Source organism: Ylistrum balloti, unplaced genomic scaffold (assembly GCF_031769215.1).
Source record: "Ylistrum balloti isolate Yb309-2 unplaced genomic scaffold, AGI_CSIRO_Ybal_v1 Utg371536, whole genome shotgun sequence".
Lineage (NCBI taxonomy): Eukaryota > Metazoa > Mollusca > Bivalvia > Pectinida > Pectinidae > Ylistrum > Ylistrum balloti.
In genome coordinates, this window is record NW_026782792.1 from 59,261 (window position 1) to 86,691 (window position 27,431).

Sequence of the window (27,431 nt, forward strand, 5' to 3'; positions counted from 1 at the left end):
CCAACGATACATAGCCTGCCTTACATTGTTTTTCAATATAGCACATACTAGTATCAGGGGGTTGGGTTCACCAATTGCAACATACTACAATTTTAACAAAAAGCGTTTTCCAATTCAATATTTTGTAAATTTTTTGTACACAAATGAGTTGCATGAGTAACTAGATTTAAATGCAAAAGAAACAAAACATAAGATACATTGATTTTTGGTTATTGTCAACATTTTTGGTTAGTGTCAATATTATGTAGGAATTGTTTACAGTCAAACAAATGTAAGAGTTTTTGCATAAATTTCTCTGTTAGGATTTAAGGGAAAATGTAAAAAGTTTTTAATTTTTTTCCAAAAATCATATATTATGACTCTGAGAAGTAATTGTTAAACACAACAGAAACCCTGAAGACAAATATCAGTAGCCTAGTACATTTATTAAAGGGTTTAGCAATGCCTTTAAATAGTTGCACATTAATCTTAACATTAGATTTGAGACATAAAGTCGAAGTCCAAAATGTTTCATATGCATGAGTCCAGGACTCAAATATCTGAGTCCAAAAAATCATTGTGCATTCCCACTTTGCAAAGTAATAGTTAACACCTACAGACACCCTGAAACCAAATATCACTTCCCTGGTATGATGGAAAAGGAGTTTGCCGACGTCTTTCAACACTTGCACCAAAACCTTAACATTACCACTTAGAAACCAACACCAATGCTAACATCAGGATGAGCATAGTCTTTTTTTTCTGCGCTATGTTTTATACTTCTTAGATATACATATCTCATCAGGTATTTTTGTTTCTTATAATATTAAACAACCTTAAGCATGAAATTTTCTCTGCTAGTACAATGACAAAATGTCTAAGCTTTGCAGACCGATGTTCTGTACAATCTTAATCTATCAATTGTGAAATCAACTTTGAGTTTGATATGAATAACTTCATGTTTCTGCCATTGGGGCAATATAGTATAAATATTGTACAAGATATTTGTGGAGTAGAAAATACTCAACTTAAGAAATTGGTTTACTAAGAAATGAAAATTATGACCATTTCATATTAGCTGTTTCTTTGTATATCTTTATATACCATCTTCTTCCTCCCATATACACTCCAAAACACCAGGGTCAGTCTGCAACTGCCTACTTCTACAACTTGACTAGGTACAACCTTTATTCTAAATTTCAGTTCAAAATATGAATTGATAATGCAACCTTCTTTTTTCATTTATCATAGGACCTATAGACCTCCAACTATGGAAAAGATATTTCATTAAATAAAATAGAGTTTAAATTCTGCAGTGAATTCAACATTTTTCTTATCATATAATACAATCAATAATATTTACAAGGAAATTGTATTACTACTTCTTAAATCATAAGTTAAGTTTTCAAAATATGATTTTAACAACAGAAAATAAATTTACTTGAAATATTGACCACATAAATTTTGTAGTCATGCTTCTCCAATGGTTTCTGTCATGAATGTACCACAGACACCACAATATTTATTATAGGAATTGAGTTTAATAATATGTACTAATATAGTTATGACAAACACATGATCGTGTTGATAGATTACAGGCAACTATGAATATATTATCATTCCTAGGTCTGGTAGTGCAAATTATAACCCTACAATATATATCAAGATAACAGTCAGATAAAAAATAGCTATTTATAAATGACCAAATATATTATTTAAATTGTACTAGCATATTTTTCCTATACCACTGATCCAGGCAGAGGTTCAAGTCAGGAAATGATCAACCTCAAGACTGAAAATTGAGGCTGAAAACTGTCTTTTAGTTTAAAAAATGAGAGTAAAAACTTTGTAAGGCCAATACCTGTTACACATTGTAAACTCTTTAAGCAATAAAAGCTGATTAGAGGATGATCATATTTCAGCTTGTTACATATTTCTCAATCAAAGTTTACACATTAAGCTTCATTGCCTTGAAAAACATTTCTTCTTCCAAATCTCACCCCATCCCCAGAATCTTGAATGTCTGTAGTTTTTTTTATATATTTACATTTCCAGTCAATCTGACCTGAATCGTTCCAGGCCATATTATATTAAGGCTCAATGCAACCTGGTTCTCTTAAATTGTTCTTCAGGTTCCTTTTGTCTTACTTCTTTCATTCTAAGTTATATTTTTTTCCAAATCACATTCAACTTTCAATACTATTTAATTATATAAAGTACATTATGAGTGCCATTATTATTTACATCATCTACATACTTTTTGATCATTCACTTTATACATATAATGCATTTATAACATATCATCATATAACATAGTGTGGTGTGCCCTGCCTAGGATGCTCATAAGTATGCAGGAAGGAAATAGTTCTAGTGCACCCAGGGATTCATCACAAGTACTGTATGTGAAATTTCAATTATCATTGATCGCTGTATGAAGTTGCTCTTCAATTCACATTGAGAAATAAAGTTATTGGAATATTTCAGGCAAGACGATCATAAATAGCCTTTCTTAAAAATTTGATGAGGAATATTGTTTAGAAATATGAATTTACACCGTATATACTGCATCAAGGTATCCACACTCCTGTAAATATGTAAGCATTTAACATGAGGAGAGTTTTCAAATGTGTGCTAGTGACACAAAAAAGGCGTGGATTCATGGGCAAGACTCTCATATGTCAACCTCCCCCCTCCCCCTCCAACCCAACCCCTTAAAAAAATTAGTAAATTCCTTGCATAAGCTGAGTGTCAAATATATTTAGCATTGTAATCTAACATACATTTGTATCATAATATCCTCATTAATTTTTTGTTTCTCAAATACAAGGGTGAAATATTTCAAGTTTATTATGTTTAAAAGGAAATTGCAAGGGCTGGAACAATTAGTTATATTAGGAATGGAGGCACTTAACTAGGATTATGCCAAGAAAAAACTCTGTGAATTGCATTGTATGACAACCTGCAGATATATTAGCAAGAATACAGAGTATTTCATTAGTTATCAGATACTTTTTGTCATTGTGATGTAAAGAACATGTCTTCATGTGTTCTTCTTAATATATGATATGAATAGATATATATATATATATATATATAGATATATATATATATATATATAAACACTTGTTTTATCATAATTATGTCAAATTATTTTTGATACAAAATGCATGATATGGAGTTTTTGTACAAACAGATAAAGTAACTACCACATCGGCACTTAACATGATATCAGAAAAATGGAAGCATATAACTTTAAACTGTATCTATTTGCACATGATCAAAAGCTCTCTCACGCATACACCGATATCAGCATCATCAGCATCCCTGTAAAATATATTATAAATAGTCAGTATAAATGTCGAAATGCACAGTAACGTGAGGACAAAAGCTACACTGTCCAACACAGTCCAGTAGCACAGAATGAAACTAAGGATTACTTACGCTCACTTAGTTAATCCCTTAACCGCTGTCAGCTACCCGTTTGTTGGGGATACCGTGTACACAAACTGGCATGTGTGGAATATGTCTATGACGTCATTAATTTCTGTACAATTAGGCACAAGTAGTCGATAAGATATATTTGTGGTCAATTTTACATCTAAATCAAATATATCCAGTTTCAATCTGATACTTTAAGATAAGAAAGAAGCGATTTTTGACGAAATCATAACGAAATAATCAGTATGTTTTTAATATTGAACCATTCTGAAATTCCAATTGCCTCTACATTGGTCTTTCATTTAAGAGTAACAATCGGCTTCTCCTAAGAGTTTGAATTCTACTCACATGAAAGACGAAAAGAAAAGCATGAAATCAACGTCGAGCAGACACAGGTGCTCCCTGTCAATATGTCACTTTTACGGGACATGAAGGAAGAAATCAAGGTATTTGAAACCGAAAACATACCAAGCCGTTTTAATTGTTATGATCTACCTTTTTAGATGTTTTATTCTCTTGTTTTTATAAAGAACTACCCATTGTTGACGGTGATAAGTTCGGTGGTTATTTGTATAACACCACACAATTGGATACACATGTAATGATGTATCGAAGTACGTGCACACACTTCCCCTCGAATCTCCACAAATATACGCCACCTCTATATTTTACAAGTAAACTGTAAACTTATTTCGAATATCTCTGAAATACAAGCTACCGATTTCCTTTTATGTGAACGTGACATTTAGTAATTATAAATAAATGTACACGCATTATTGATTACCAACACAGAAGAGGTTATATTGTCTTTTAATCAAAAGATATAACGCTTGAAAGGTAATTGTACCATGCATATAGTTTAATTATACACATAAGGCATGTGTAACCCTAGAATTCTGTATGACACGGCAGCAAAGAAGTTTCCTCTGGATATGGGTGTATCAGGTACGGGAGCAATTAAAGCGAAATAGGCACATTTAGCTTTATAGTCGAATCCAGTTATACATATATAGGGCTATTTCTTTTGTGCAGATCAAAAAAGAAATGAATGACGAATCATATTTTTCATTGAAATGAATGTTTTCGACATATTTACTCAATTTCAGGTGATTTTTGGTAATTTTACACTAGCTATTTAGTAACAAACTGTTTAGTGATTCCATCCAAAATGTCATCTGCAAATAAGCATCACTTTAATGCAGATTTTGGCTGCCTGTGCACTTTCAGCATGATGTTTCCATGAAAAAAATTTATATACCACAATGAATGTGAATTGTGTGGTGGAAGTAAGTGATGAAACAGCAGATGTAATCGTTCGTAACTATATATTTATGTATCTATAAATAACAGTGATAAAGTCAACACAACTGATGTATAGCATAGTTTTGTGTACAGAAAAAGGAATAAAATAAAGGTCCAGGTTGTAACTTTTCACATAAGGAAAATGTATATAAAGGTATACTGTGATATTAATTTTCCTGGATGATATATTTTTGTGGATTTTGTGGATACTCTTACTCCCATCCTCGGTACTCCAGGGGTTATACTCACTATCACTCTCTGCACCCCTGGAACATTTCCTGACATAAATGAAGGCACAAGAAAAGTAAATTGATTAGTCTAGAGTAGGTTTCAGGAGAAAAAAAGATGATCAAACACAGACTGAAAGCTATATAGGTGCCTATTAAGACTGTAAACGAGCGACATCCAACTTCAAAGTCAGTATAATATACTGTTATGTGACCTCAAGATTTATTTGAAGAACATCAAAGGATCAAACTAGTCTTCTCCTTTTCCGAAAGGTGTCACACTAGTCTTCTCCTTTTCCGAAAGGTGTCGCACTAGTCTTCTCCTTTTCCGAAAGGTGTCGCACATTGAACATTCAATATTGCCAGGAAATGTTCCAGGGGTGCAGAGAGTGTAAGTGATCATATCAATGTATGCATATTTCCATTATAGCAATTGTTTTCATATATAATTTTATGTAGCTGGTGCCTCATCAATTGTTCTAAGGTTGACAACAAATGTGTTTAAATTGATCAATTCTGGCAAATTTCATATGACTGTTTACTGTTTGCATAATTTTATCGTCAGAATTTTTGAATTCATGAAAACTATAAAACTTTCATTAGCAACCTGACATTGTATAGAATAGTTGTTCTTGATCTTGCTTATTCTCTTCATGGCGGCTGCTACTGGTCATTGAACTTTTGACATCACAGCTAATAGGGTGCCATTTAGCATGAGTCACCCTTTGGCTGATTAGAAGTAGAAGGACAGGTGAAAATCATACACTTTATACATCAATATCTTGGCATTGGGTTGACTGATTCTGGTGCAGTTTTTAACCTTTTGGATTTTGGATCATAAAAGTGATTTTTTATTCATTTCTATTTTCACTGAGGGTATACTTTAACCCTTAAGTATTTAAACTAATAAATATATGGGTAATCAACAGATCAGACTATAATGTTCAAAGAAAATTATTATGAAGTATGTCCTTTTTTGTCTTGATAACATTTATCAATTCATTTGCACATTTTTTTTTTGTTGCTCTTATCAAACTTCACATTAAGTTTTGTTGATTGATTGTTTTATGGTTTCCATAGGATGTGAAACGTGACCAGGAATTTGTGTTGAGATGTAGAATAACTGAGGACCAATATCAGATGCTAGAAGCTATAAGAAAAAGAGATAACAACAAAGTTAAACACCTCATGACTCGAGGTGTTGACCCAAACTTCTTCAACAATCTTGGTAGTACACCTCTGCACATTGTGGCTGGACTCAAGCCATCTCCAGGTAAGGTATTGTGAATGTACATTGTGTTTAATTGGACCATCCACAAAAGAATGATATTTTAAATCCTTTTTCGTTTTATAAATGACAATTATCGTAACATTACTGAAAAACTTAATATTGACATCTTTTGTATTCTTTTAATCACAAAATTGAAATTACATTGTTCATATTTTCACAGAACTGATCTGAATGAGAAAACAGTACATGTGTTATTGAATTAGCACATATTGTAATATAAGATTATAATGTGATTTCAACTCTATAGACAAGGATTAAACAATGTATTAATGTTTGTACCCAGTATTGTTTTTCAATAGTCCATCCTTTTTCAAGGAGGCTGGGGGAAAATCCTGCTGCTTTTATTTAAGGACTTACAACATAAAAATGAACACGAAAGAATCCTTGAATGCACTTTATTGTTAATCAGTGATATTTTTCTGCTCCATATTATAGCTGTAAAGGACATGCTACAGATACTAGTATACTTCGGGACATCTTTGGATTCAGTAGGAAGGTTTGGACAGACGCCTCTACACATCGCGTGTCATAATTCTGCCACTACTGTCCAAGTTTTGCTTGAAACAGGGGCCTCAGTCAATATACAGGACAATGCAGGTACTGTGCACAACACTCATTGGACATACCAGTATATAAAACCATTTACCTTGTAAAAGATATTTTCTTTTACAGATCATCAGCATCTGTCTCTCCATCACTACCACCCTCTCTCTTTCCACCTGCTGCTTCAACCATGTGTCTGTCCATCTTCCCTCCTACTGCTATCATCTATCTGTCTACCATCCATTATACTGCCATCATCTGTCTGTCCACCATCCATCATACTGCCATCATCTGTCTGTCCACCATCCATCGTGCTGCCATCATTTGTCTGTCCACCATCCATCGTGCTGCCATCATCTGTCTGCCCACCATCCATCAAACTGCCATCATCTATCTGTTCACCATCCATTATACTGCCATCATCTGACTACCATCATATTGCCATGTCTGTCTGTCCACCACCATATTGCCACATCTGTCTGTCTGCCATCTTTTTGCCATGTCTATCTGTCTGTTGTAATATTGCCACATCTATCTGTCCACCACTATATTGCCACATCTGACTCTCTGCCACCTTTTTGCCATGTCTATCTGTCTGCTGTCATATTGCTACATCTGTCTGTCCACCACCATATTGCCACATCTATCTGTCCACCACCATAATACCACATCTGTCTTTTTGCCATCTTTCTGCCATCTCTATCTGTCTGTTGTCATATTGCCACATCTATCTGTCCACCACTATATTGCCACATCTGACTCTCTGCCACCTTTTTGCCATGTCTATCTGTCTGCTGTCATATTGCTACATCTATCTGTCCACCACCATATTGCCACATCTGTCTGTCTTTTTGCCATGTCTATCTGTCTGTTGTCATATTGCTACATCTATCTGTCCACCACCATATTGCCACATCTGTCTGTCTGCTACCTTTTTGCCATGTCTATCTGTCTGCCGTCATATTGCTACATCTGTCTGTCCACCACCATATTGCCATGTCTGTCTGTTTGCTGTCATATTGCTACATCTATCTGTCCACCACCATATTGCCACATCTGTCTGTCTTTTTGCCATGTCTATTTGTCTGTTGTCATATTGCTACATCTATCTGTCCACCACCATATTGCCACACCTGTCTGTCTGCTACCTTTTTGCCATGTCTATCTGTCTGCTGTCATATTGCTACATCTGTCTGTCCACCACCATATTGCCATGTCTGTCTGTTTGCCATTACACTGTCACCCTTTTGTCATTATGTAAAGGTTAGTAATACTCATAAGAAAATGTATAAGGGCATTGTTTGAAAAACGAGTATATTGAAAGATGTTTGCAAATAGCAAGGTCACAAATATAACAAGCATAACATTAGAACTTTACATTTAAGAATGAATCCCTAGCTGTAATTCAAATTGATGTAACATATTTCTGTGGTATGAACTGATATTTTACAATCCTGACATTTTTAGGTTGTACACCCTTGATAGAAGCTTGCAGCAGTGACTGCCCAGAAGCCCTGACCATTACTCAGTACCTTCTTGACCATGACTGTAACATTTTTCTCACAGATAAGGATGGACGGACAGGTAATATGTTGAAGCAGTAGGTGACTTTACTGCTCCCCCTGATTGGTTTCAGGGATCTACTGCCTTTTCCTTGACCAGACATGGTCAGCAAAAAGATGATCAGACACCAACTGAATGATCTATAATGACCCTTGCATCAATCATGGAATGTATTTTTTAAAAGCACATATTTGGTTTAGTTTTACAATTAACCTTCCTGTAAATTTATACAAACAATCATATTTTAACATGTTTTGTCTGTTTAAAAAATAAGGCATTGCACATGTAACTACATTTTTTTTTCAGCTTGAAAGTGAACACAAATCAGCTCATAATGGTTCTAATATGTTTCAGCCCTACATTGTATATGTGGTAATACAAAACAGGACTTGACTGTGAGGAATGAGATAGCCTGCCAATTACTGAACCGGGGTTTGTCAGTGAGCATAGAGGATAAAACAGGTATACACTGATAAATATAGATATATCAACAAAAATAGAAATGCACAAAGTTCCCCCCTGCAGTACACCTTAGCTGTTAGGAAATAATGGAATATTTGGTCAGGTATTGTGTCAAGAATGATTTCCCTTTTGACAACCTACCTTAAAATCATCCAAGTGCTGTCATTGTCTGATTTTGTGCGCTTCTTTAGTCCAAGTCATGTGGTGTGATCAAACCAAGCCAGATTTTTCCAAACAAATAATTTCAACGGATACTCTTAAGTTCAGCCACATTAATTTTCCATGTTGGCATTTTGAATTTGCCATTGACCTCAGTGCCACACTTAACACAAATTCAGAGGGGTAGAGCAATTGCGATGTTGATGGATGGTCATATCCAAACTGCTGTCACATGGCAGTTTGGTGTTGCACGGTGTACAATTAACCGTTTCCATGCTACTGGGTTAGATTCCAAATTTCCTGGAGTGGTCATCCGCATGAAACAAACACATGACAGGTTGATTTGATTGTTGCACTTGTGCAATAGATTCTAGACTGCTGTAGAGACTGTGTCTTATACCTTAGGTATTCATGGCAGGCCTATTAGTGCTCAAACTGCTAACCTTATGTCGGGCCACCATAGAGTAAAATCAGTGGTCCTGGATCCAAACCTCAACGCTGTTCAATACAGAGACCAGATCCTCAAACCACATGTCCTTCCACTTCTTTGACGCATAACCTAATTTTCCAGCAAGACAATGCTTGACTGCCTCTGGAATGGCGCCATATAGCCCCGACATGTTCCCATTGAGCCTTGAGAGGCGTATTAGGAAACATCAATGGACCCATGATAATACTGGTACTAATAGTGTGAAAAACTCACATCTGGACAGAAATGTTGGGGAACAGATTTCTGTAACATTGATTACACTCACCAGTCTAGAAATTTGAATTCCAGTTCTGGAAATTCTTCCACAATAGTCTGGATATCCTTTGTTACCATACTAAGAAAATTTAGTGTTTCATGTTATCTATGCCAAAAGTGCATAGCATAAATGTAATTAGCACTTTATGTAAAACATAGAAATGCAAAGTAAAATTTGATTGATAACAATGTGTCATCAGTCTTGTGAGGCATCATGAAAGTATATTGAAAGTTCGGTTTTTAAATTACTGTATTTCACTGCTGCAATTGTTTTGATCATGCAGTAAATATCTACAGCATTTTTAATAGACTCACTTGATTTTTAAAATTGGGATAGTTTCAGATGACAACAAATTGTATTATTCCATGGGAAAATAGCATACAAATTATGTCACAACACACATAAAAACACTATGCAGTGCATATCATATTGAGAAAGCCTGTGTTATCAAATATACCAAGTAGGCATTTAATCATCTACGAAATTGGTCTTCAATGAATAACAACATTTTACTTCGGAAATTTTAATTCATATACTTTTTAAATTATTTATGAAAATTAATCATACTAAAACAATGAAAGACATTTAAAGATACAGTAATTCAGCAAATACTATGTAGATATTCTGAATACAATCAACAGCATCATATTGACAACTTTATCATTATGTAATCAAGAGAGATAACTCAGATTTTATTAGCTGATTGGCTTAACTCAGCAGTCCAGAAAACACTTTAATTCAGACAATTTTGGCCAGGAACAAAGATGTCAGGATTGAGGGTACACTGTAATGCTTTCAAGGTCACCAGGGTCAGATGTGTTAAAAAAAGCTTCAAACAACTTCTAATTAAGGGAAAGACCAATGGTACCTAATGATATTGGATCCATGTCATGCTAGGATGAAGTGCTACTAATTTTATTCAAGTGAATGATCTTAACCCTCTTTCAAGGTCACAGGGTCAAATGTTTTAAAACATCTTTCATACAGCTTCTCTTCAGTAAGGGAAAGGCCAAAGATGATGATATTGGGCTTTTAGCATACTAGGAAAAAATGATATCCTGAATTGGTCTCGGCCCATTGAGGCGCAGCCTAATAGGGGAAATAGAGCAAATTTTACTCCTGTAGAAATGATTAGATTTTGCCCAAACTGGGTCTAAAGCATTCGATGAAGGTGAATTAATTTTGTATAAACAGTGGATCTTGGCTCCCAAGGGCGGAAGGGCAGGACCCAAGAGGAGAAATAGAGCCAATTTTTTAAAATCCTACTCCTCCTTTAGGAATGATTGGATTATGTTCTATTTTGGTCTAAAGCATTCTTGATTGAAGAGGAATCAGTTTTGTATAAATGATGGGTCTGGCCCCTTTGGGTGGGACCCATTAGGAGAAATAGAGTAAATTATTCAAAATCCTATTTTTGCCCAAGGGACTGAAGAATTATTAGTAGAAGGGAAATCAATTTTGTTTGAATGGTGGGTCAGGGCCCCCTTGGGTAGGGTCCAATAGGGGAAAAAGCAAATTCTTCAAAGTTCTACTCCTTCTGTAGGAATGAATGGATTTTGCCCAAATTTGGTCTGAAGCATGCCTGGATGAAGAGAAACTATTTTGTATAAACATTTGTCTCGACCCCCTGGGGTAGAAGGGGCAGGAGAGCAAATTATTTGTAATACTGCTTTTCCTGTAGGAATAATTGGGTCTGAAGTATGAATGGTTTGGTTGACCCCTTAGGGACAGAAGGAACAGGTCCGATAGAAAAATTGATGTTTTCAGACAATATACTTTGATATTTAGAATTCCTTTTTTTTAAGTTTTAATGAAGCAATTTCAGCCAAGCAAAGCCTGATGAGGGATGCAGGCCCTATAGGCATCTTTTTATCGAAGTATCAGTAGATCAAAACGCATTATCACAAACAAACACCAAAATGTACAACCACATGTTTCAGGATTTAATCATTCACTAGAATTAAATTACAGGGAAACTGCAGCTTTTGTTATTATCAGTACAAATTGTTTATAGGAAGTATATGCACACCTAGCCAAAGAGAATGTGAGTTTATGCCGTAGCATATATCCATCATCTGTCTGGTGTAAACATTTGACTTTTCCTACTAGTCTTCTTTTTAATTGCGAAAGAGGTGAATGATACAGGCCCTTAAGGTATTTTCATATATAAATACTAAAATATGGTTGAAAGCTTTCATATTCGAAAGCATTATCACTTTGAAAATTTTATAATATGCTTTTGTCCATACTTTATGTCTACACATCATATACTTACAAATATAATCAAAGTCAGTGTTTACAGAATATATTGAAATATAACCATGTATTATTCTATTAAAAATGTTGTTATGCATTTTCAGGTAAAATGCCATTGTGTTATGAACTGAAGCATTTCCTACATCGAACACGAAAGCCTCTTTCAGAAAAATACTTACAACTAGTGCAGACTTTAATCAAGGCTGGAGCCAGTTTTAACAGGAAAAATAGGCAACATGAACGTTTTGTAAGGTATGCCTGCAAAGTGTCATGTGGACCAGTGTTTACGCAGCTAGCAGGACTTCTGGAACCAGTGTTATCAGTGGGCGGGGTTTTAGCTCTCAGAGACTGTGTTCCTGAGGAGGATGAGGACCACACCCACTTGCATCAGTACCTTTCATCCTTGGCCTGCAGAGTTCAACCCCTTAAACTTATGTGTAGGACAGTACTTCGTGAGATCCCTGAACTCCGGGGAAAACTTTACACCAAAGTGAACCTCCTTCCCATTCCTTCCACACTTAAGGACTACCTAGTACTGATGGAATGATACTTAGAAAATATTGATCTTTTTAAGGGTGCAAGTATGATGTGGTGCATGAAAATTATTTTTACTTTTTAAGAAGACTGCAATATTTTGTTGTTTTTAGAACTCCTGCTGAAAATACATGCAATTTTATTTCATGATGTAGTCAGTAACTGATGATCAACCAGTTGCATGCTGGGAAAATTAGTGCTAGTCACTTTTTTTTTAAATAAGTAACCTTAACTTACTTTCAAAGACAGGTTGAGGTAATGTTTGTTAAAACTTTTTTGAAATGAAGATGACATACCTGAAAAACTGTTATTTAGGTCTCTATAAAAAGTACACACATACCCACACCCACACCCACCCAGTTGCAACAAAATTCTGAAGTGGGACATTAATACTGTACTGTGTAAAGCATGTGCTAATTGCATGCACACTTCGTGAAACACTTATGTCTTCATTGTGGTGATGATTATTTTTTTTACTTCATTACAAATTAATATCAACCTAAAACTTGAGTCAGCAAGCCCTACCACTTATGGTGCAATAGTTATGGCCATAATTTTTCAAATGTAGGTCAAAGGTCATGGCCAAGACCACATGGTCAAAAATTATGGTACTTTTGGCACATAAAGGCCAAATATGAAACTCCTACCTCTTATAGTGCATTAGTTATGGGCAAGGTTAAAGTTGACAACAAACAGACAGCCCAAAACAATATGACACTCTTTCAATCCAGGGGCATGAAAATACCTGCCAGCATTTTGCATGGATAAATTGTATCAAGTTTGTGCAGTAAATGACTTTTAATTACTTTGAAATGTTCATTCAATATCCTGCAAATGTCCAGGGCAATAAGACATTACACCTGATTCAAAGTCTTGGATGGATTATTAATTTGTTAGTAATACTGCAACACAGATTCCGATCCAAACACAGCTCTGAGATTCAACTCATCACATTCACTCTATAAATACTGATCTTCCAGCAAAGAAACAAACTGATATAGCAATTTTGGATGTTAAAATGTTTTTGATAAAGTAGGCCATTAAAGATATGCATTCAACTTTTCACATTTCAGCATTACTGCTGGGCAGTAATCCCAAATTTATCACCTGGGTACAAAATGTTCTTGAAAATCAAAGCCAAATCGTACATGTACTTGTCAAAAATTTGGAATCAAGGTGTACCCCATGGTTTTGTATTAGGCCCCTGCTTATCCCCTGACAGCACTTATGACATGTTAGAAACCCTGAATCTTTACTTGTTATGATGAACTCCTAATTCCTTCCCAAAACTATTGATATGTCATGCCTATTTCGACCACAATCTAACGTAACATTACTTGAATTAGGACTTTCACACAAAATTTAAAGCTTTCACCATTTCCATCTTATGAAATAAAAGAAAAAAAATCAACTCTAGCTGAAATGGTGATCAGCTGAATGGTGTGCCTCTATAAATTCTCCCATCCTGAACAGGTATATCCCACTTTTTACTGTGTGAGATTTCCTTTTCCCAACCTAGGATTGAAATGGTGAGATTTTTCCTGTCAAGAATCATCGTAACAATTTATTGACCTCACGTCAACGATTCAATCACATCAACGATGCAAAGCATTGGGACAACAAAAACACATATGAGTACCAGAAGCGTAAAAGAAAAATCTTCATTTATTGCCTTATTGGTATGTAAGAGGGATCTCAACCCTCGAAAAAAATGTTTAAGTTACAAACACTGAGCAAGCCTTGTACTTGCTAACTGAATCATCTATCATCCCCTTGGTTGAGATTTCCCTATTTCACCTCCAAGGGGTGGGGGGGTCATATATATGGGACATAAATAACACATGTACTGAACAGCATTAAAGATAGAAGTTACAGTATTTAAATGTAAGTTCAAATCTTTCAAACAAAAAATATGTTTGCCATTTACATACCAGTATTGATAAAAAGACTTACATTGATTGTAAGCTTTACGTTCTGTTGGGCATTATTTATTTCCCTTTGTCTTTTTAATTTCCTCAAAATTAGAATTCATCGTAAGAGTTTGTGATATGAATTAAATCAAAATGATTTAATAAATGTTGATGAACATAGGAGGAAGAACAATGTTTGTAGTTGTTTTGTTGTTTATGTTGCTTTTTCACTGTACTTTAGGCACCATTTCAATCTAGCCTAGAGGGCACTAAATTTTCCATACTTGACATTTCTGTAGTCAGCTCACACTGTTTCAGGATTCTAGTTTAGGATTCTAGAAAAGATGTTTCAGCCCACATTAATTGATAAAAACCATAATGTTACACTTTTTGTTTCCAAACCTTGGTACAACAACTGTTTAATATCTTTTAGGCAGAAATTGTTGTTTGTTGTTTACATGACTTTTTTTTCGCCTGTAATGAAATGGGAGGTTGGGGGAGAGGACATATAGTGTTGCTCATGTACGTACCGTCCCAGTCTTGTCCCGTCATGTGTCGCATCCGACTCATGTTCGTCCCGCCCTGTCATGTATCACATCCTGTCCAGTCCCATCCCGTCCAATCCTGATTCAATGTAAGCACTTTGCAACTTCATTTTGACAGATTTTTGTCAACCATTATACAAAGGTCAATTATGAGTATACTTTGGAAATTGTTGTGGTTTAATGGCCCAAGGTCACCATTGCCATATATAGAAAAATCATTAACTGATTCAATTTTTAAAACACTTAGCAACTTCATTCTTTCATGGAATTGGGTCAAACTTTACGCAACAATCAAGTATTAGTATATTTTGGACATTGATGTGTTTCAGGGGTCCAAAGACAAGGCCAAGGTCATCATCACTATATATAGAAAATCATCAACTAATTCAATTTAAACGCTAAACATTTTTATTCTTTCATGGAATTTGGGTAAAGATCAAGTATGAATATACATGCCTTGGACATTGTGTTTTAGGCATCCAAGGTCAAGCCCATGGGTATTTATGTCTTACAGATATTTTTAAGGTTAATTGGTAATTAATTAGTAATGTTGCTTTGAAAATACTCAACAAACTCCTCTTGTACATTTTCTTGGTTTAGTTTTACTTACTTAACTTACTTGCAGTGTTTACAAAATCTGAAATCACAACAGCATGTAAGTTCATTATACTGGTCACCAGCTTGCTTGCTTATGGGTTTGAAGTTTTGTCTTTGAAACAGCTAAAGTTATAAGGTTATACATGTATGAAGATTGTATTCTCAGATTAAAGTGCGGTCACACTGAAATGCCATAACCTAAGCACAACAGCATAACATTTCACCTGGTCATATTATACTGACAATGGGCTGACCATGCAGTCCTTGCCACTAATTCATTTAAAACTTAAAAGTCAAGCAAAGAAGACAAAGTAAAAACTTCAAAGACATTGAAGTTGGTCATAGTAGTTGTGGACAGAATCCTTAACGTTCCTTATTAGGGCAAATACTTAATTCAAGACCAAAAATGAGGCTGAATTGGATATGTTGATACTGAATGTCATTTATGACAATTCAATGAAAGGGACATACTACAAAGAAATGATATTTCAACACTATTGTTTATTGTTCACCAACTAACTAAAAGGTCAATTAAATATCAACATAAATGAGGCAGATATAACCAAACCCTCCTACACACATTAGTATGATGTGGAGGAATAGTAGAGAGTAACTATTTGCATAACGGAAATTGATTGGTTGGCGCCGTACATTGACCAGAATTACTGTAAATGAGATTTGAAATCTCAAAAACATGTGAACAGAAACATAACAGACAGCAAATATTACACACATAACAGCAAACAACAACATCGACATCAGACCCATCATCAGGCGGTATGCAATCCGATGGAAAGTAGATATCGCTGTGCGATGGTACAGAGACCCAGAGATTTGTGTCCCTTGGTAAGAGCTTGCGGTAAAATGTATCACATTGAATGTCTCGGCTGTCATTATGCAAGTCATGCGGGGCCCCTGAAAGGTTTTGGCCCTCACTGGTAGGAGAAACATTATAGCAGTGTTATGTTCTCAGTGGAAAATGTGAAACAAGTATGTAAATCCTCACATATCTTTCAACAGTCATGAATGTCTATCCGGCATTAATGATGAAGCAGGTAACACATAGCTGCAGACTGACAACAACACTACCAGCACTTAAATATTACTACTTGTTCATGACTTGTGTGATGGGATCACTAACTTTCACGTTTGCAGACTTGTTCTTTCTGAAAATTTTAAACCAACAACCAAGACTCTAACATATATACAACATTTGTTTTCCATGAAGATTTTAAACCAATTGTGGTCCAATATATATACCATGTGCTTTGAGCAGATCAAAGATGTGTAGCATTATTCCTTCTGTAACATCTATCTGAAATGAGAATGACAAATTATAATCCAATGCTAAGCTTAAAAAATTTCATTTCCAATAGCTATTGAATACAAGCAATCTGTTCAGCATCAGCTTTATAAAGAGAAAGATATGATCATTTGCACTATTTCACCACAGTAGTTAATGATTTAATTCTTTAATGACATGTACATCTATAATGTTCTGTAATAAATGAGATTAAATTACTATTCTGTTGTCCACGGTTCCGATTACAAATAGGCTTTCATATTACCGCCAGTGATTATTTGGAGACACTCTCAGTATTCCCTCCCCAGATTTTCCATGGGAAATTTTAAAAATCAGATTTAGAATGGATCTATTTTTTGGGATATTGGTAAATTTAAATGATATTTTTCCACCAGAAACGTACAAAATATTGAGTACCGGTAGCTAAAAGAATCGGTACAAATTACATCACTTGCGCAGCATATTCAACATGGAAATTTCAACCGTATCAGCCACATAAAGGAAAGCATACAATGCATTGAAATACATTACGCTGGAGACTTCTTTCATCGATGTACAGCTTCTCAATCTGGTCTGATCACTAACGTTCTATCGGAGACATATCTTTGGCAAATTACTCTAAATATATAACAAACCCTTGTGTACCTTATGAGAGTTTGTGTTGTAGTGTCCATAAATACATACACGTACATCCCCGGTCCGAAGGGATGCAACTCTCATACGGACCCCTGTTAAAATGAACTTACCCCAGAAAAGGTCGCAGAATAATAGTACCCCAAGGGTTTCGTTGCATATTATTTGCTCCAATTGATGCAGTTTTACACGAGATATGCGAACCATCGACAAACCGATACTAAAAATAAACTGTTCCTTTAATATTTTTAATCGATAATGGAGCGATTTTACTCACGGGGAATAACCTGTTCTTCTACTTATTCCCACGGTACCATTCCACAGCCGACGGAAGATCTCATCACGAGTGTAGGATTGTCTGAAAATTCTGAAGTCATATTTACTTATTATATTCACATATTAAGTTCAGTCTACAAAAATGAACAAATAAATATAATAAAATGAATGTTTAGAATAGTTTTGTGTCCAGTTATATCCGAATGATTAAACATTAACATAAACCTTAGCATGGTAATAATGACTAGGACAACCCGTTCATGAACTGAACTTTTTGTTTTATAATTTATCACGGGATAATGGCTTGGATGCTTGAATGTCGACCTTTGCCGGTATAACACAATTTGGCGTGTATCTGAAGGAGTTCTGACTGTAACAGAAGAACATGGTCAGTACCCTTGTGTTTCACTGTTACTCGAACTCTTTGTCGAATCAAAACTCCGCAATAAAATCCAGTTTCATCCCATTTTTAATTACACGAGGTATCAGACGTAAAATGGGATATATCTCCGAAGAAATGTAACACTACAAATACATAGATTTTTTTACAAAGATATGCTTTGCTAGAAACCATTATTACACAAGCTTATTCGTGAAAGTCTTTAGAAAGAACAAAATCTAAGTAAATCTGAACGAGTTAAAAGTTTATACGAACGGCATCAAGTAAAACGACACGACTAAACAAAAGTCATCGGAATATGCTATATAGAGGATATATATACATATATATATTTTTTTTTTTTTTTTTTTGCTTGACGAATAACGGTTATATTTCATTGAATGGGATGGATAGTTTGATATTTCGCACGAGTGAAGATTACCAGACTTTCTTCACCACGACATGAAATATCAAATTTATTCGCCAAGAAACCACGTTCTTTCATGTCTTTCGTTTATGTGAGTTGGAATTTGCCATTCTTTCTACGTCCAGTTTGTATGTTCCACTATCATTACTCTATCAGATATAAAGCGTCACATCTAAGACACAGATCTTCAAATTATTTAACATAATGCTAGGTAAGTAAATACGACACGTGAAACATTCTAATGACCAAATTCACATTAACAAAGATCAATATATTACAATACAGCGAGGATTTCCTACTTTTTTGTAAGGTTGTTTCTACCAAAGTTGTCGTTCCTGTGGTCCCCATGCATGCTTGGAGAATAGATGTTTTCACTGCAAATGTTGGGGTGAACATTTCACTTATATTTTCATCGTAAAACCTTATATATAACTGCGAGAAATGCAATAAAAAGTCCCAGGAACATGCGAACCATTAAGGTGTACAACTGACTTGCATTACTCGTACCTGGAATCAGATTATACACTTTTAAAAAGTTATACGAATGACAAACAAAGTCGAAAGACTCGAGATCGAATTTCAGGATTTTTTTATCACTATCTTTAAAACAGTCCTCTGACGATATTGCAGCTCAGTCGGTATAGCTTTGAACTTCGATCGTAACATTAGGTGAAGATCAAAGGTGTGTGGTTCATGGCGACTGCCCTCTTCTATATGATGCCGTTGTGGTTTCGGACAGGATATTACCTCCCTTTGCTTTGAAAGCCATGTGATGAGTCTCCCACATCTTGTCCAGCGAGCCACAGCCACTTCAAGGAGACCCCGAATCAAAATGACACTGGCTGGTGACGAGGCGATAAATATAACAAGAAACACTAGGAATTAATTAAATGTTTTGATGGTATGATGAATTTCGTACAATCTGAACTCTGGCTTTCACTTATCTATCGCACCGATTTTAGCAAGCCATTAACATCTCGCACATATTATCACGTGGTCGATTTATAGATTATTATTTTGCTTATATAGCTTGTAGATAAAGTATATGTGGTGTTTCTGGACACCATTGAATGATCGATTTGATCGGTGTGATTCCGGGCAGTCACTTCTAACCATTTAAAGAAATGTATTTCATAATTGAAAAACGCATATGTTAATGAATAACGAAAGGTTGGTGCGAACCAGTTATTACAGAAAAGGATATTTCGGGGGGTTTGGATTACAATTATGAACACGATATTTTCATCGACAATTTGATGTATTTCGAAACTGGCGCCTCCGATGTTTGTGCAATGAAAGGTTTTACAGTGCAACAGGATATTTTTTTATAAATCCAATTCTCAAATTAAGTAAAACCAATGTTGGTGTTAAGCAATATGCCACACTCGCTACAGGTTGTTGGTAAGATACAATATATGGAACAGTTTATGCTGGCAATTATTTTAAGGCGAAAACAATTCATTGTTAATTAGTTTTGGAACAAGACAAAGATATATAATGTTGGTACATTAATATTGTCATTATAGGACTAAGATTTCTGTCTCGGTCACAGATGTGCTATCTGTCTGAACAAATGATACGGAAAGCGACAAAATTCCCACATGTAATACAAAAATCAATAAAGCAGTGCGGGGATGACGTTATGATGTACACAAACAAAACGTCTCTACTTTACTGTTTCCTATTGCCTAAAATGCATGCTCGCCAATAACATTTCGATAGCATGAAAATGTGGCGAATGCTGTGATCGTTTTCCTTTTTGCACCTCAAGCTGCAATATCTGTACGTGTATGAGCTCGTGCGGCCCTTATCGCACCTCTTGGCGCGTACCCAGATGCAGAGCCACAGCACAATATCCTGAACACACATCGTCTGCTCTTTACCCCAATCCTCGCGATCGCTATGTGCGCGCCATCATTTTGTGGAAGTATGGAGTAAAGAGATCGGGTTTCTCCAAGCCTCGTTATTTTGGGAGCATCTACGCTCAGTATCGTCACTGGTTACTATGTAGCAACAATCATCATTGGTGATATATCTATTTCGTTAAAAAATAAAACCCTGGAGACCCATATACAAGCAGACGACACACAATTTTGACAACGGAACCAGTTGGGACGGTGACTTGTGTTCCCCCAAGGATTTTGGAATGGTGACATTTAACTGTCCCGGCCATGGGAAAAAGGAATAGTAAACTGAAACAAGAAGAGGTAGTGGAACTGAGGAAGCGAACTTATTGTAAGTACATAACGTGACCTAATTTACCCCCTCCCTTAGACTCGTTCTGTAGTTAGGCGCGTGTGACCTCCCCCGCCTCGGCGCTGCCAGATGTATGTATTGAGTACGTCCTAGGTGTACCGTCAAAACCATATATATTTATATCGCATTGTATAAAGCTGCTGATAGTGCTTAGGTACAATGTACTTTGAACATTTTCTTTCACTTTTTTATGTGTTCAGAACAGAGTTTTTTCTACTACCGTTTGACATTTGTACATTGTACATCAACATTAATACAGAATTGATAAAATTAAGTTTGTTCTTGGACAGTTTGGCTGTCCTACGGCACAGTTATCAAAATTAATTGTCTCTACAACACATCTTTAGAGCCACCAATTTTCAAATAGTGGCATACCAATTTATATCTGTTAAACATACATACCATATACTTGAAAAAAAAACTTACTTTTCTTACTATTTGACTCCCAATAAAACCAAAGCAATGTCTAAAACACATTTGAAAACACACCTATTTATATTGAAATGTCATTCAAAGTCTTCACAACAAATCGTCTATTGGTACAGACCTGAACTACAGGTTGTCTGCCATTCTCATGATTTCAAATATTTCCAACAACCACTAAACTATCAATATACACAGGTGCCAAATGCATATGGGTATCGGGTGTACACAGGTACCTAATGTATATGGATATCAAGTGTAAACAGGCACCTATTGTATATGGATATCAAGTGTACACAGGTACCTAATGTATATGGGTATCCAGTGTACACAGGCACCTAATGTATATAGGTATCAAGTTTACAGGCGGACCTAATGTATATGGGTATCAAGTGTACACAGGTACCTAATGTATATGGGTATCAAGTGTACACAGGTACCTAATGTATATGGGTATCAAGTGTACACAGGCACCTAATGTATATGGATATCAAGTGTACACAGGCACCTGATGTATATGGGTATCAAGTGTACACAGGCACCTAATGTATATGGGTATCAAGTGTACACAGGCACCTAATGTATATGGGTATCAAGTGTACACAGGCACCTAATATATATGGATATCAAGTGTACACAGGTACCTAATGTATATGGATATCAAGTGTACACAGGTACCTAATGTATATGGGTATCAAATGTACACAGGTGCCTAATGTATATGGATATCGAGTGTACACAGGCACCTAATGTATATGGGCATCAAGTGTGCACAGGCACCTAATGTATATGGATATCAAGTGTACACAGGCACCTAATGTATATGGGTATCAAGTGTACACAGGCACCTAATGTATATGGATATCAAGTGTACACAGGTGCCTAATGTATATGGCTATCAAGTGTACACAGGTGCCTAATGTATATGGGTATCAAGTGTACACAGGTACCTAATGTATATGGATATCAAGTGTACACAGGTACCTGATGTATATGGGTATCAAGTGTACACAGGCACCTAATGTATATGGGTATCAAGTGTACACAGGTACCTAATGTATATGGGTATCAAGTGTACACAGGCACCTAATATATATGGGTATCAAGTGTACACAGGCGCCTAATATATATGGGTATCAAGTGTACACAGGTACCTAATATATATGGATATCAAGTGTACACAGGTACCTAATGTATATGGCTATCAAGTGTACACAGGTGCCTTATGTATATGGGTATCAAGTGTACACAGGTACCTAATGTATATGGATATCAAGTGTACACAGGTACCTAATGTATATGGGTATCAAGTGTACACAGGCACCTAATATATATGGGTATCAAGTGTACACAGGCGCCTAATATATATGGGTATCAAGTGTACACAGGTGCCTAATGCATCTGGGTATCGAGTGTACACAGGCATCTAATGTATATGGGTATCAAGTGTACACAGGCACCTAATATATATGGGTATCAAGTGTACACAGGTACCTAATGTATATGGATATCAAGTGTACACAGGTACCTAATGTATATGGGTATCAAATGTACACAGGTGCCTAATGTATATGGATATCGAGTGTACACAGGCACCTAATGTATATGGGCATCAAGTGTGCACAGGCACCTAATGTATATGAGTATCAAGTTTACAGACGGACCTAATGTATATGGATATCAAGTGTACACAGGTACCTAATGTATATGGGTATCAAGTGTACACAGGCACCTAATGTATATAGATATCAAGTGTACACAGGCACCTGTACATAGATATGTATATGGGATATATCAAGTGTACACAGGCACCTAATGTATATGGGTATCAAGTGTATATGGGTATCAAGTGTACACAGGCACCTAATGTATATGGATATCAAGTGTACACAGGTACCTAATGTATATGGGTATCAAGTGTACACAGGCACCTAATATATATGGATATCAAGTGTACACAGGTACCTAATGTATATAGATTTCTGATGATATACAGGTGTCTACTGTACATATATATCTACACAGGTATCTGTTGTACACAGATATTGAACAGGTGTCTGTTGTACATATATATATCTACAGAGGTGTCTGTTGTATATCTACACAGGTGTCTGCTGCACATAGATATCTACAGAAGTGTCTGTTGTGTATAGATATATACACAGGTGTCTGTTGTACATAGATATCTACACAGATGACTGTTGTACAAAGATAAATATATATACAGGTGTCTGTTGTACAAAGATAAATATATATACAGGTGTCTGTTGTATATAGATATCTACACAGGTGTCTGTTGTACTGTACATAGATATATACACAGGTGTCTGTTGTACATAGATATCTACACAGGTGTCTGTTGTACATAGATATATACACAGGTGTCTGTTGTACAGATACTTCCATAGGTGGATATATACACAGGTGTCTGCTGTACATAGATGTATACACAGGTATCTGCTGTACATAGATATATACAAAGGTGTCTGTTGTATATAGATATATACACAGGTGTCTGTTGTACATAGATATCTACACAGGTGTTTGTTGTACATAGATATCTACATAGGTGTCTTTTGTACATAGATATTTACACAGGTGTCTGTTGTACATAGATATCTACAGAGGTGTCTATTGTACATAGATATCTACACAGGTGTCTGTTGTACATAGATATACACACAGGTGTCTGTTGTATATAGATATATACACAGGTGTCTGTTGTACATAGATATATACACAGGTGTCTGTTGTACATAGATATCTACACAGGTGTCTGTTGTACATAGATATATACACAGGTGTCTGTTGTACATAGATATCTACACAGGTGTTTGTTGTACATAGATATCTACACAGGTGTCTATTGTACATAGATATCTACATAGGTGTCTTTTGTACATAGATACTTCCATAGATGTCTATTTTACATAGATATATACAAAGGTGTCTGTTGTATATATATATCTACACAGGTGTCTGTTGTACATAGATATATGCTCAGGTGCCTGCTGTACATAGATATCTACATAGGTGTCTATTGTACATAGATATATACACAGGTGTCTGTTGTACATAGATATCTACACAGGTGTCTGTTGTACATAGATATATACACAGGTGTTTGTTGTACATAGATATCTATGTAGGTGTCTATTGTACATAGATATATGCTCAGGTATCTGCTGTACATAGATATCTACACAGATTTCTGTTGTACATAGATATATACACAGGTGTCTGTTGTACATAGATATCTACACAGGTGTCTGCTGTTGTACATAGATAATCTACACAGGTGTCTATTGTACATAGATATATACACAGGTGTCTGTTGTACATAGATATCTACACAGGTGTCTGTTGTACATAGATATATACACAGGTGTTTGTTGTACATAGATATCTACGTAGGTGTCTATTGTACATACATATATGCTCAGGTGTCTGTTGTACATAGATATATACACAGGTGTCTGCTGTACATAGATATCTACACAGTTGTTTGTTGTACATAGATATCTACGTAGGTGTCTATTGTACATAGATATATGCTCAGGTGTCTGCTGTACATAGATATCTACATAGGTGTCTATTGTACATAGATATATACACAGGTGTCTGTTGTACATAGATATCTACACAGGTGTCTGTTGTACATAGATATATACACAGGTGTCTGCTGTACATAGATATCTACACAGGTGTCTACTGATCAAAGTCCTGTTGAAGTTGATGTCCTGTTTCATTGTTTTTTTTTGTTTTTTTTTTTTTTGCTTCCTTATAATAAATGTTTTGTTTGTATGCAAAATGCATCTTTCTGATTCATCAATTTATTCTTTCATTTCTCAAAAAAAAATCTAGCTTCACCCGCTTGATAATGAAATATTAAAATATCCTACAAAGTACACAAACAATAAACAAGCAATAGATAACAGATTTATCAGGGGAATTTTATTTTATTATTATTTTTTTTTTTTTTTTTTTACGCATTTCTGTTTGGAATGTGATTGGTCCATTTATGAATGAATTTTGAATGAGGGAAAATGGCAGGAGTTAGCCATCAAGGACATCATACATGCCACACCAGCTGTTGTGTGTAGTGATTTGTCATAAAGTAATCTATCATTGAATTATCAATTTATGTGTTATTTTTGTTTTTGAAACCTATCCAAGAAATTAATTATAAGATTTGATAGGAATATTTTTTGCTTCATGCTTGTATTCCTTTCAAAGCTATGAAAAGTTAAATTTTCTTGTACAATTTATCATCATAATATGTATATATATGTATATCCTTTGTGTTCATAATTAACCAGATTAACAAAAGTTAAATTATGCCAATAATACAAAGCATATAAAATTTATTTTGATCCAACTTTCAGACTATAATTGTTGTTTGAAAGTGTTAATATCTCTTGTAAGCATTTTGCAGAATCTAGTCTTAACTATGTTGTGCAAAGGAGCATGTCATCTTCTAATTTTTATAACAGTCATCATGATAATAACAAAGTATTGATTTGCATTGTAAATACAGCCAACATGATGTTTATTAATGGTGATTATTTCAGTCAGAGAAATGTTTACACAGAACATATCTAGGTACTAATGGCTGCGTCAACCTACAGCCAAATGTCATCATATTTAAGCATTAACAGGACACGGATTTAGTCATGTTAGTGTCAAGGGGCTTTGCATTCTTCGGTCAATGTATGATTGCAGTGTGTCATGAAAGATAAACTCTACAATGGAATAGATGGATCAGTGACAGATCAATACAAAATTTCCTGAAATTGATCATTAAATATCAATACACATTGGTGTCCTCCTAATGAAGTTTGAATTCCCAGGTTTTAATAACAGCTTGAAGTACATGTATTTGCAATTAGTTAATTTCCATTTACATTATAAGCATGCATTATAATCTAGCAAATGATATGCATTTTTCTCTTTACAACTGGTCTACCTGAATAATGGTTCCATTATTGGTCCCAGTCTCCTTAGAAACACACTGCTCCAAGTAGGGTAATCTCAGTCTCCTAAGAAACAGAAACTGTCCTGAGTAGAGAGAGTCTCAGTCTCCTAAGAAACAGAAACTGTCCTGAGTAGAGAGAGTCTCAGTCTCCTAAGAAACTGAAACTGTCCTGAGTAGGGATAGTCTCAGTCTCCTAAGAAACAGAAACTGTCCTGAGTAGGGACAGTCTCAGTCTCCTAAGAAACTGTCCTGAGTAGGGATAGTCTCAGTCTCCTAAGAAACAGAAACTGTCCTGAGTAGGGATAGTCTCAGTCTCCTAAGAAACTGTCCTGAGTAGGGATAGTCTCAGTCTCCTAAGAAACTGTCCTGAGTAGGGACAGTCTCAGTCTCCTAAGAAACTGTCCTGAGTAGGGTAATCTCAGTCTCCTAAGAAACAGAAACTGCCCTGAGCAGGGATTGATAAACAACTCTCAGCTTGTGAAAAACCTGATGCTGTACCATATTATCAACAGCAGTATTTCATGACCTCTTGGCTGTGATAGTTAAAATTAGAATTACTATTCATTTGTTTATACATGTTTAAATGAAAAATGAGTTTGATAGCATGGCAAAATCATACACAAAGTCCTCATGAACTGGTACTAAGCAGATATCAAACAAAATTTATAGGCGAGGCATGTATGCTCCAATTTTATCTCGTTTGAAACAAATTTCATGATTTAAAGAAAATGAAAGACATTGCAAGGTTGTGGTTTATCTCAGCAGCTTGTATTTCGGCACCAGGTGTTAACGGATGTGAGGATTACATACCATTAAACAAGGAGAAATACAACTGTAACATTAGCTATACTTAATCTTTCAGGTAAATACATGCCATGGCAATGTTCAACATTTACTCAGTTGAAACTTTACTGTAGCATATGGGAGATTGTACAGTCTGGATTATATCAAAACTGAAGTATACATTTGAACAGCTACAGCCTTGAGTTAAAACATGTAAAGTGTTAAAGAGGCAGCTGTAATGTCACTCTTCTTTCATAACTATAGATTTTATTTTTCCAGATGTTCAAACCGAAACTAATCTTAATTTGCATCTGGTCTTTCGACCTGAAACGTTTCTGTGAAGTTTTAATTTCTGATTGATGTAAAGCCAACAATAGAATTAAACAGGATAAAAACATTAAAGAGCTCTTGCTTCCTTGTTAAA

At 35.4% G+C, this 27,431-nt stretch overlaps 3 protein-coding genes across 3 annotated transcripts in view; 2 read left to right on the top strand and 1 right to left on the bottom strand.

The window, feature by feature from the left end:
* The first annotated feature begins 3,815 nt into the window (after positions 1-3,815).
* Positions 3,816-12,591, top strand: LOC132562851 (ankyrin repeat domain-containing protein 7-like). Its single transcript, XM_060227626.1, has 6 exons — positions 3,816-3,863; positions 6,027-6,219; positions 6,673-6,834; positions 8,248-8,364; positions 8,698-8,805; positions 12,071-12,591. The coding sequence occupies exons 1-6, from the start codon at positions 3,828-3,830 to the stop codon at positions 12,511-12,513; spliced, it is 1,059 nt and encodes a 352-aa protein (XP_060083609.1). The 5' UTR covers positions 3,816-3,827; the 3' UTR covers positions 12,514-12,591.
* Positions 12,592-16,083: 3,492 nt separating this feature from the next.
* On the bottom strand, positions 16,084-16,530 carry LOC132562858 (transmembrane protein 250-like). The gene has a single exon (XM_060227634.1). It carries the CDS (start codon positions 16,501-16,503, stop codon positions 16,084-16,086), a length of 420 nt encoding a protein of 139 aa, XP_060083617.1. The 5' UTR covers positions 16,504-16,530.
* Positions 16,531-20,455: 3,925 nt separating this feature from the next.
* Positions 20,456-27,431, top strand: part of LOC132562857 (neuronal calcium sensor 1-like) — a 49,852-nt gene continuing 42,876 nt past the window's right edge. The window contains exon 1 of the mRNA XM_060227633.1: positions 20,456-20,805. Coding sequence (XP_060083616.1) covers positions 20,742-20,805 — 64 coding nt within the window. The 5' untranslated portion in view covers positions 20,456-20,741. The remainder of the gene's footprint in view (positions 20,806-27,431) is intronic.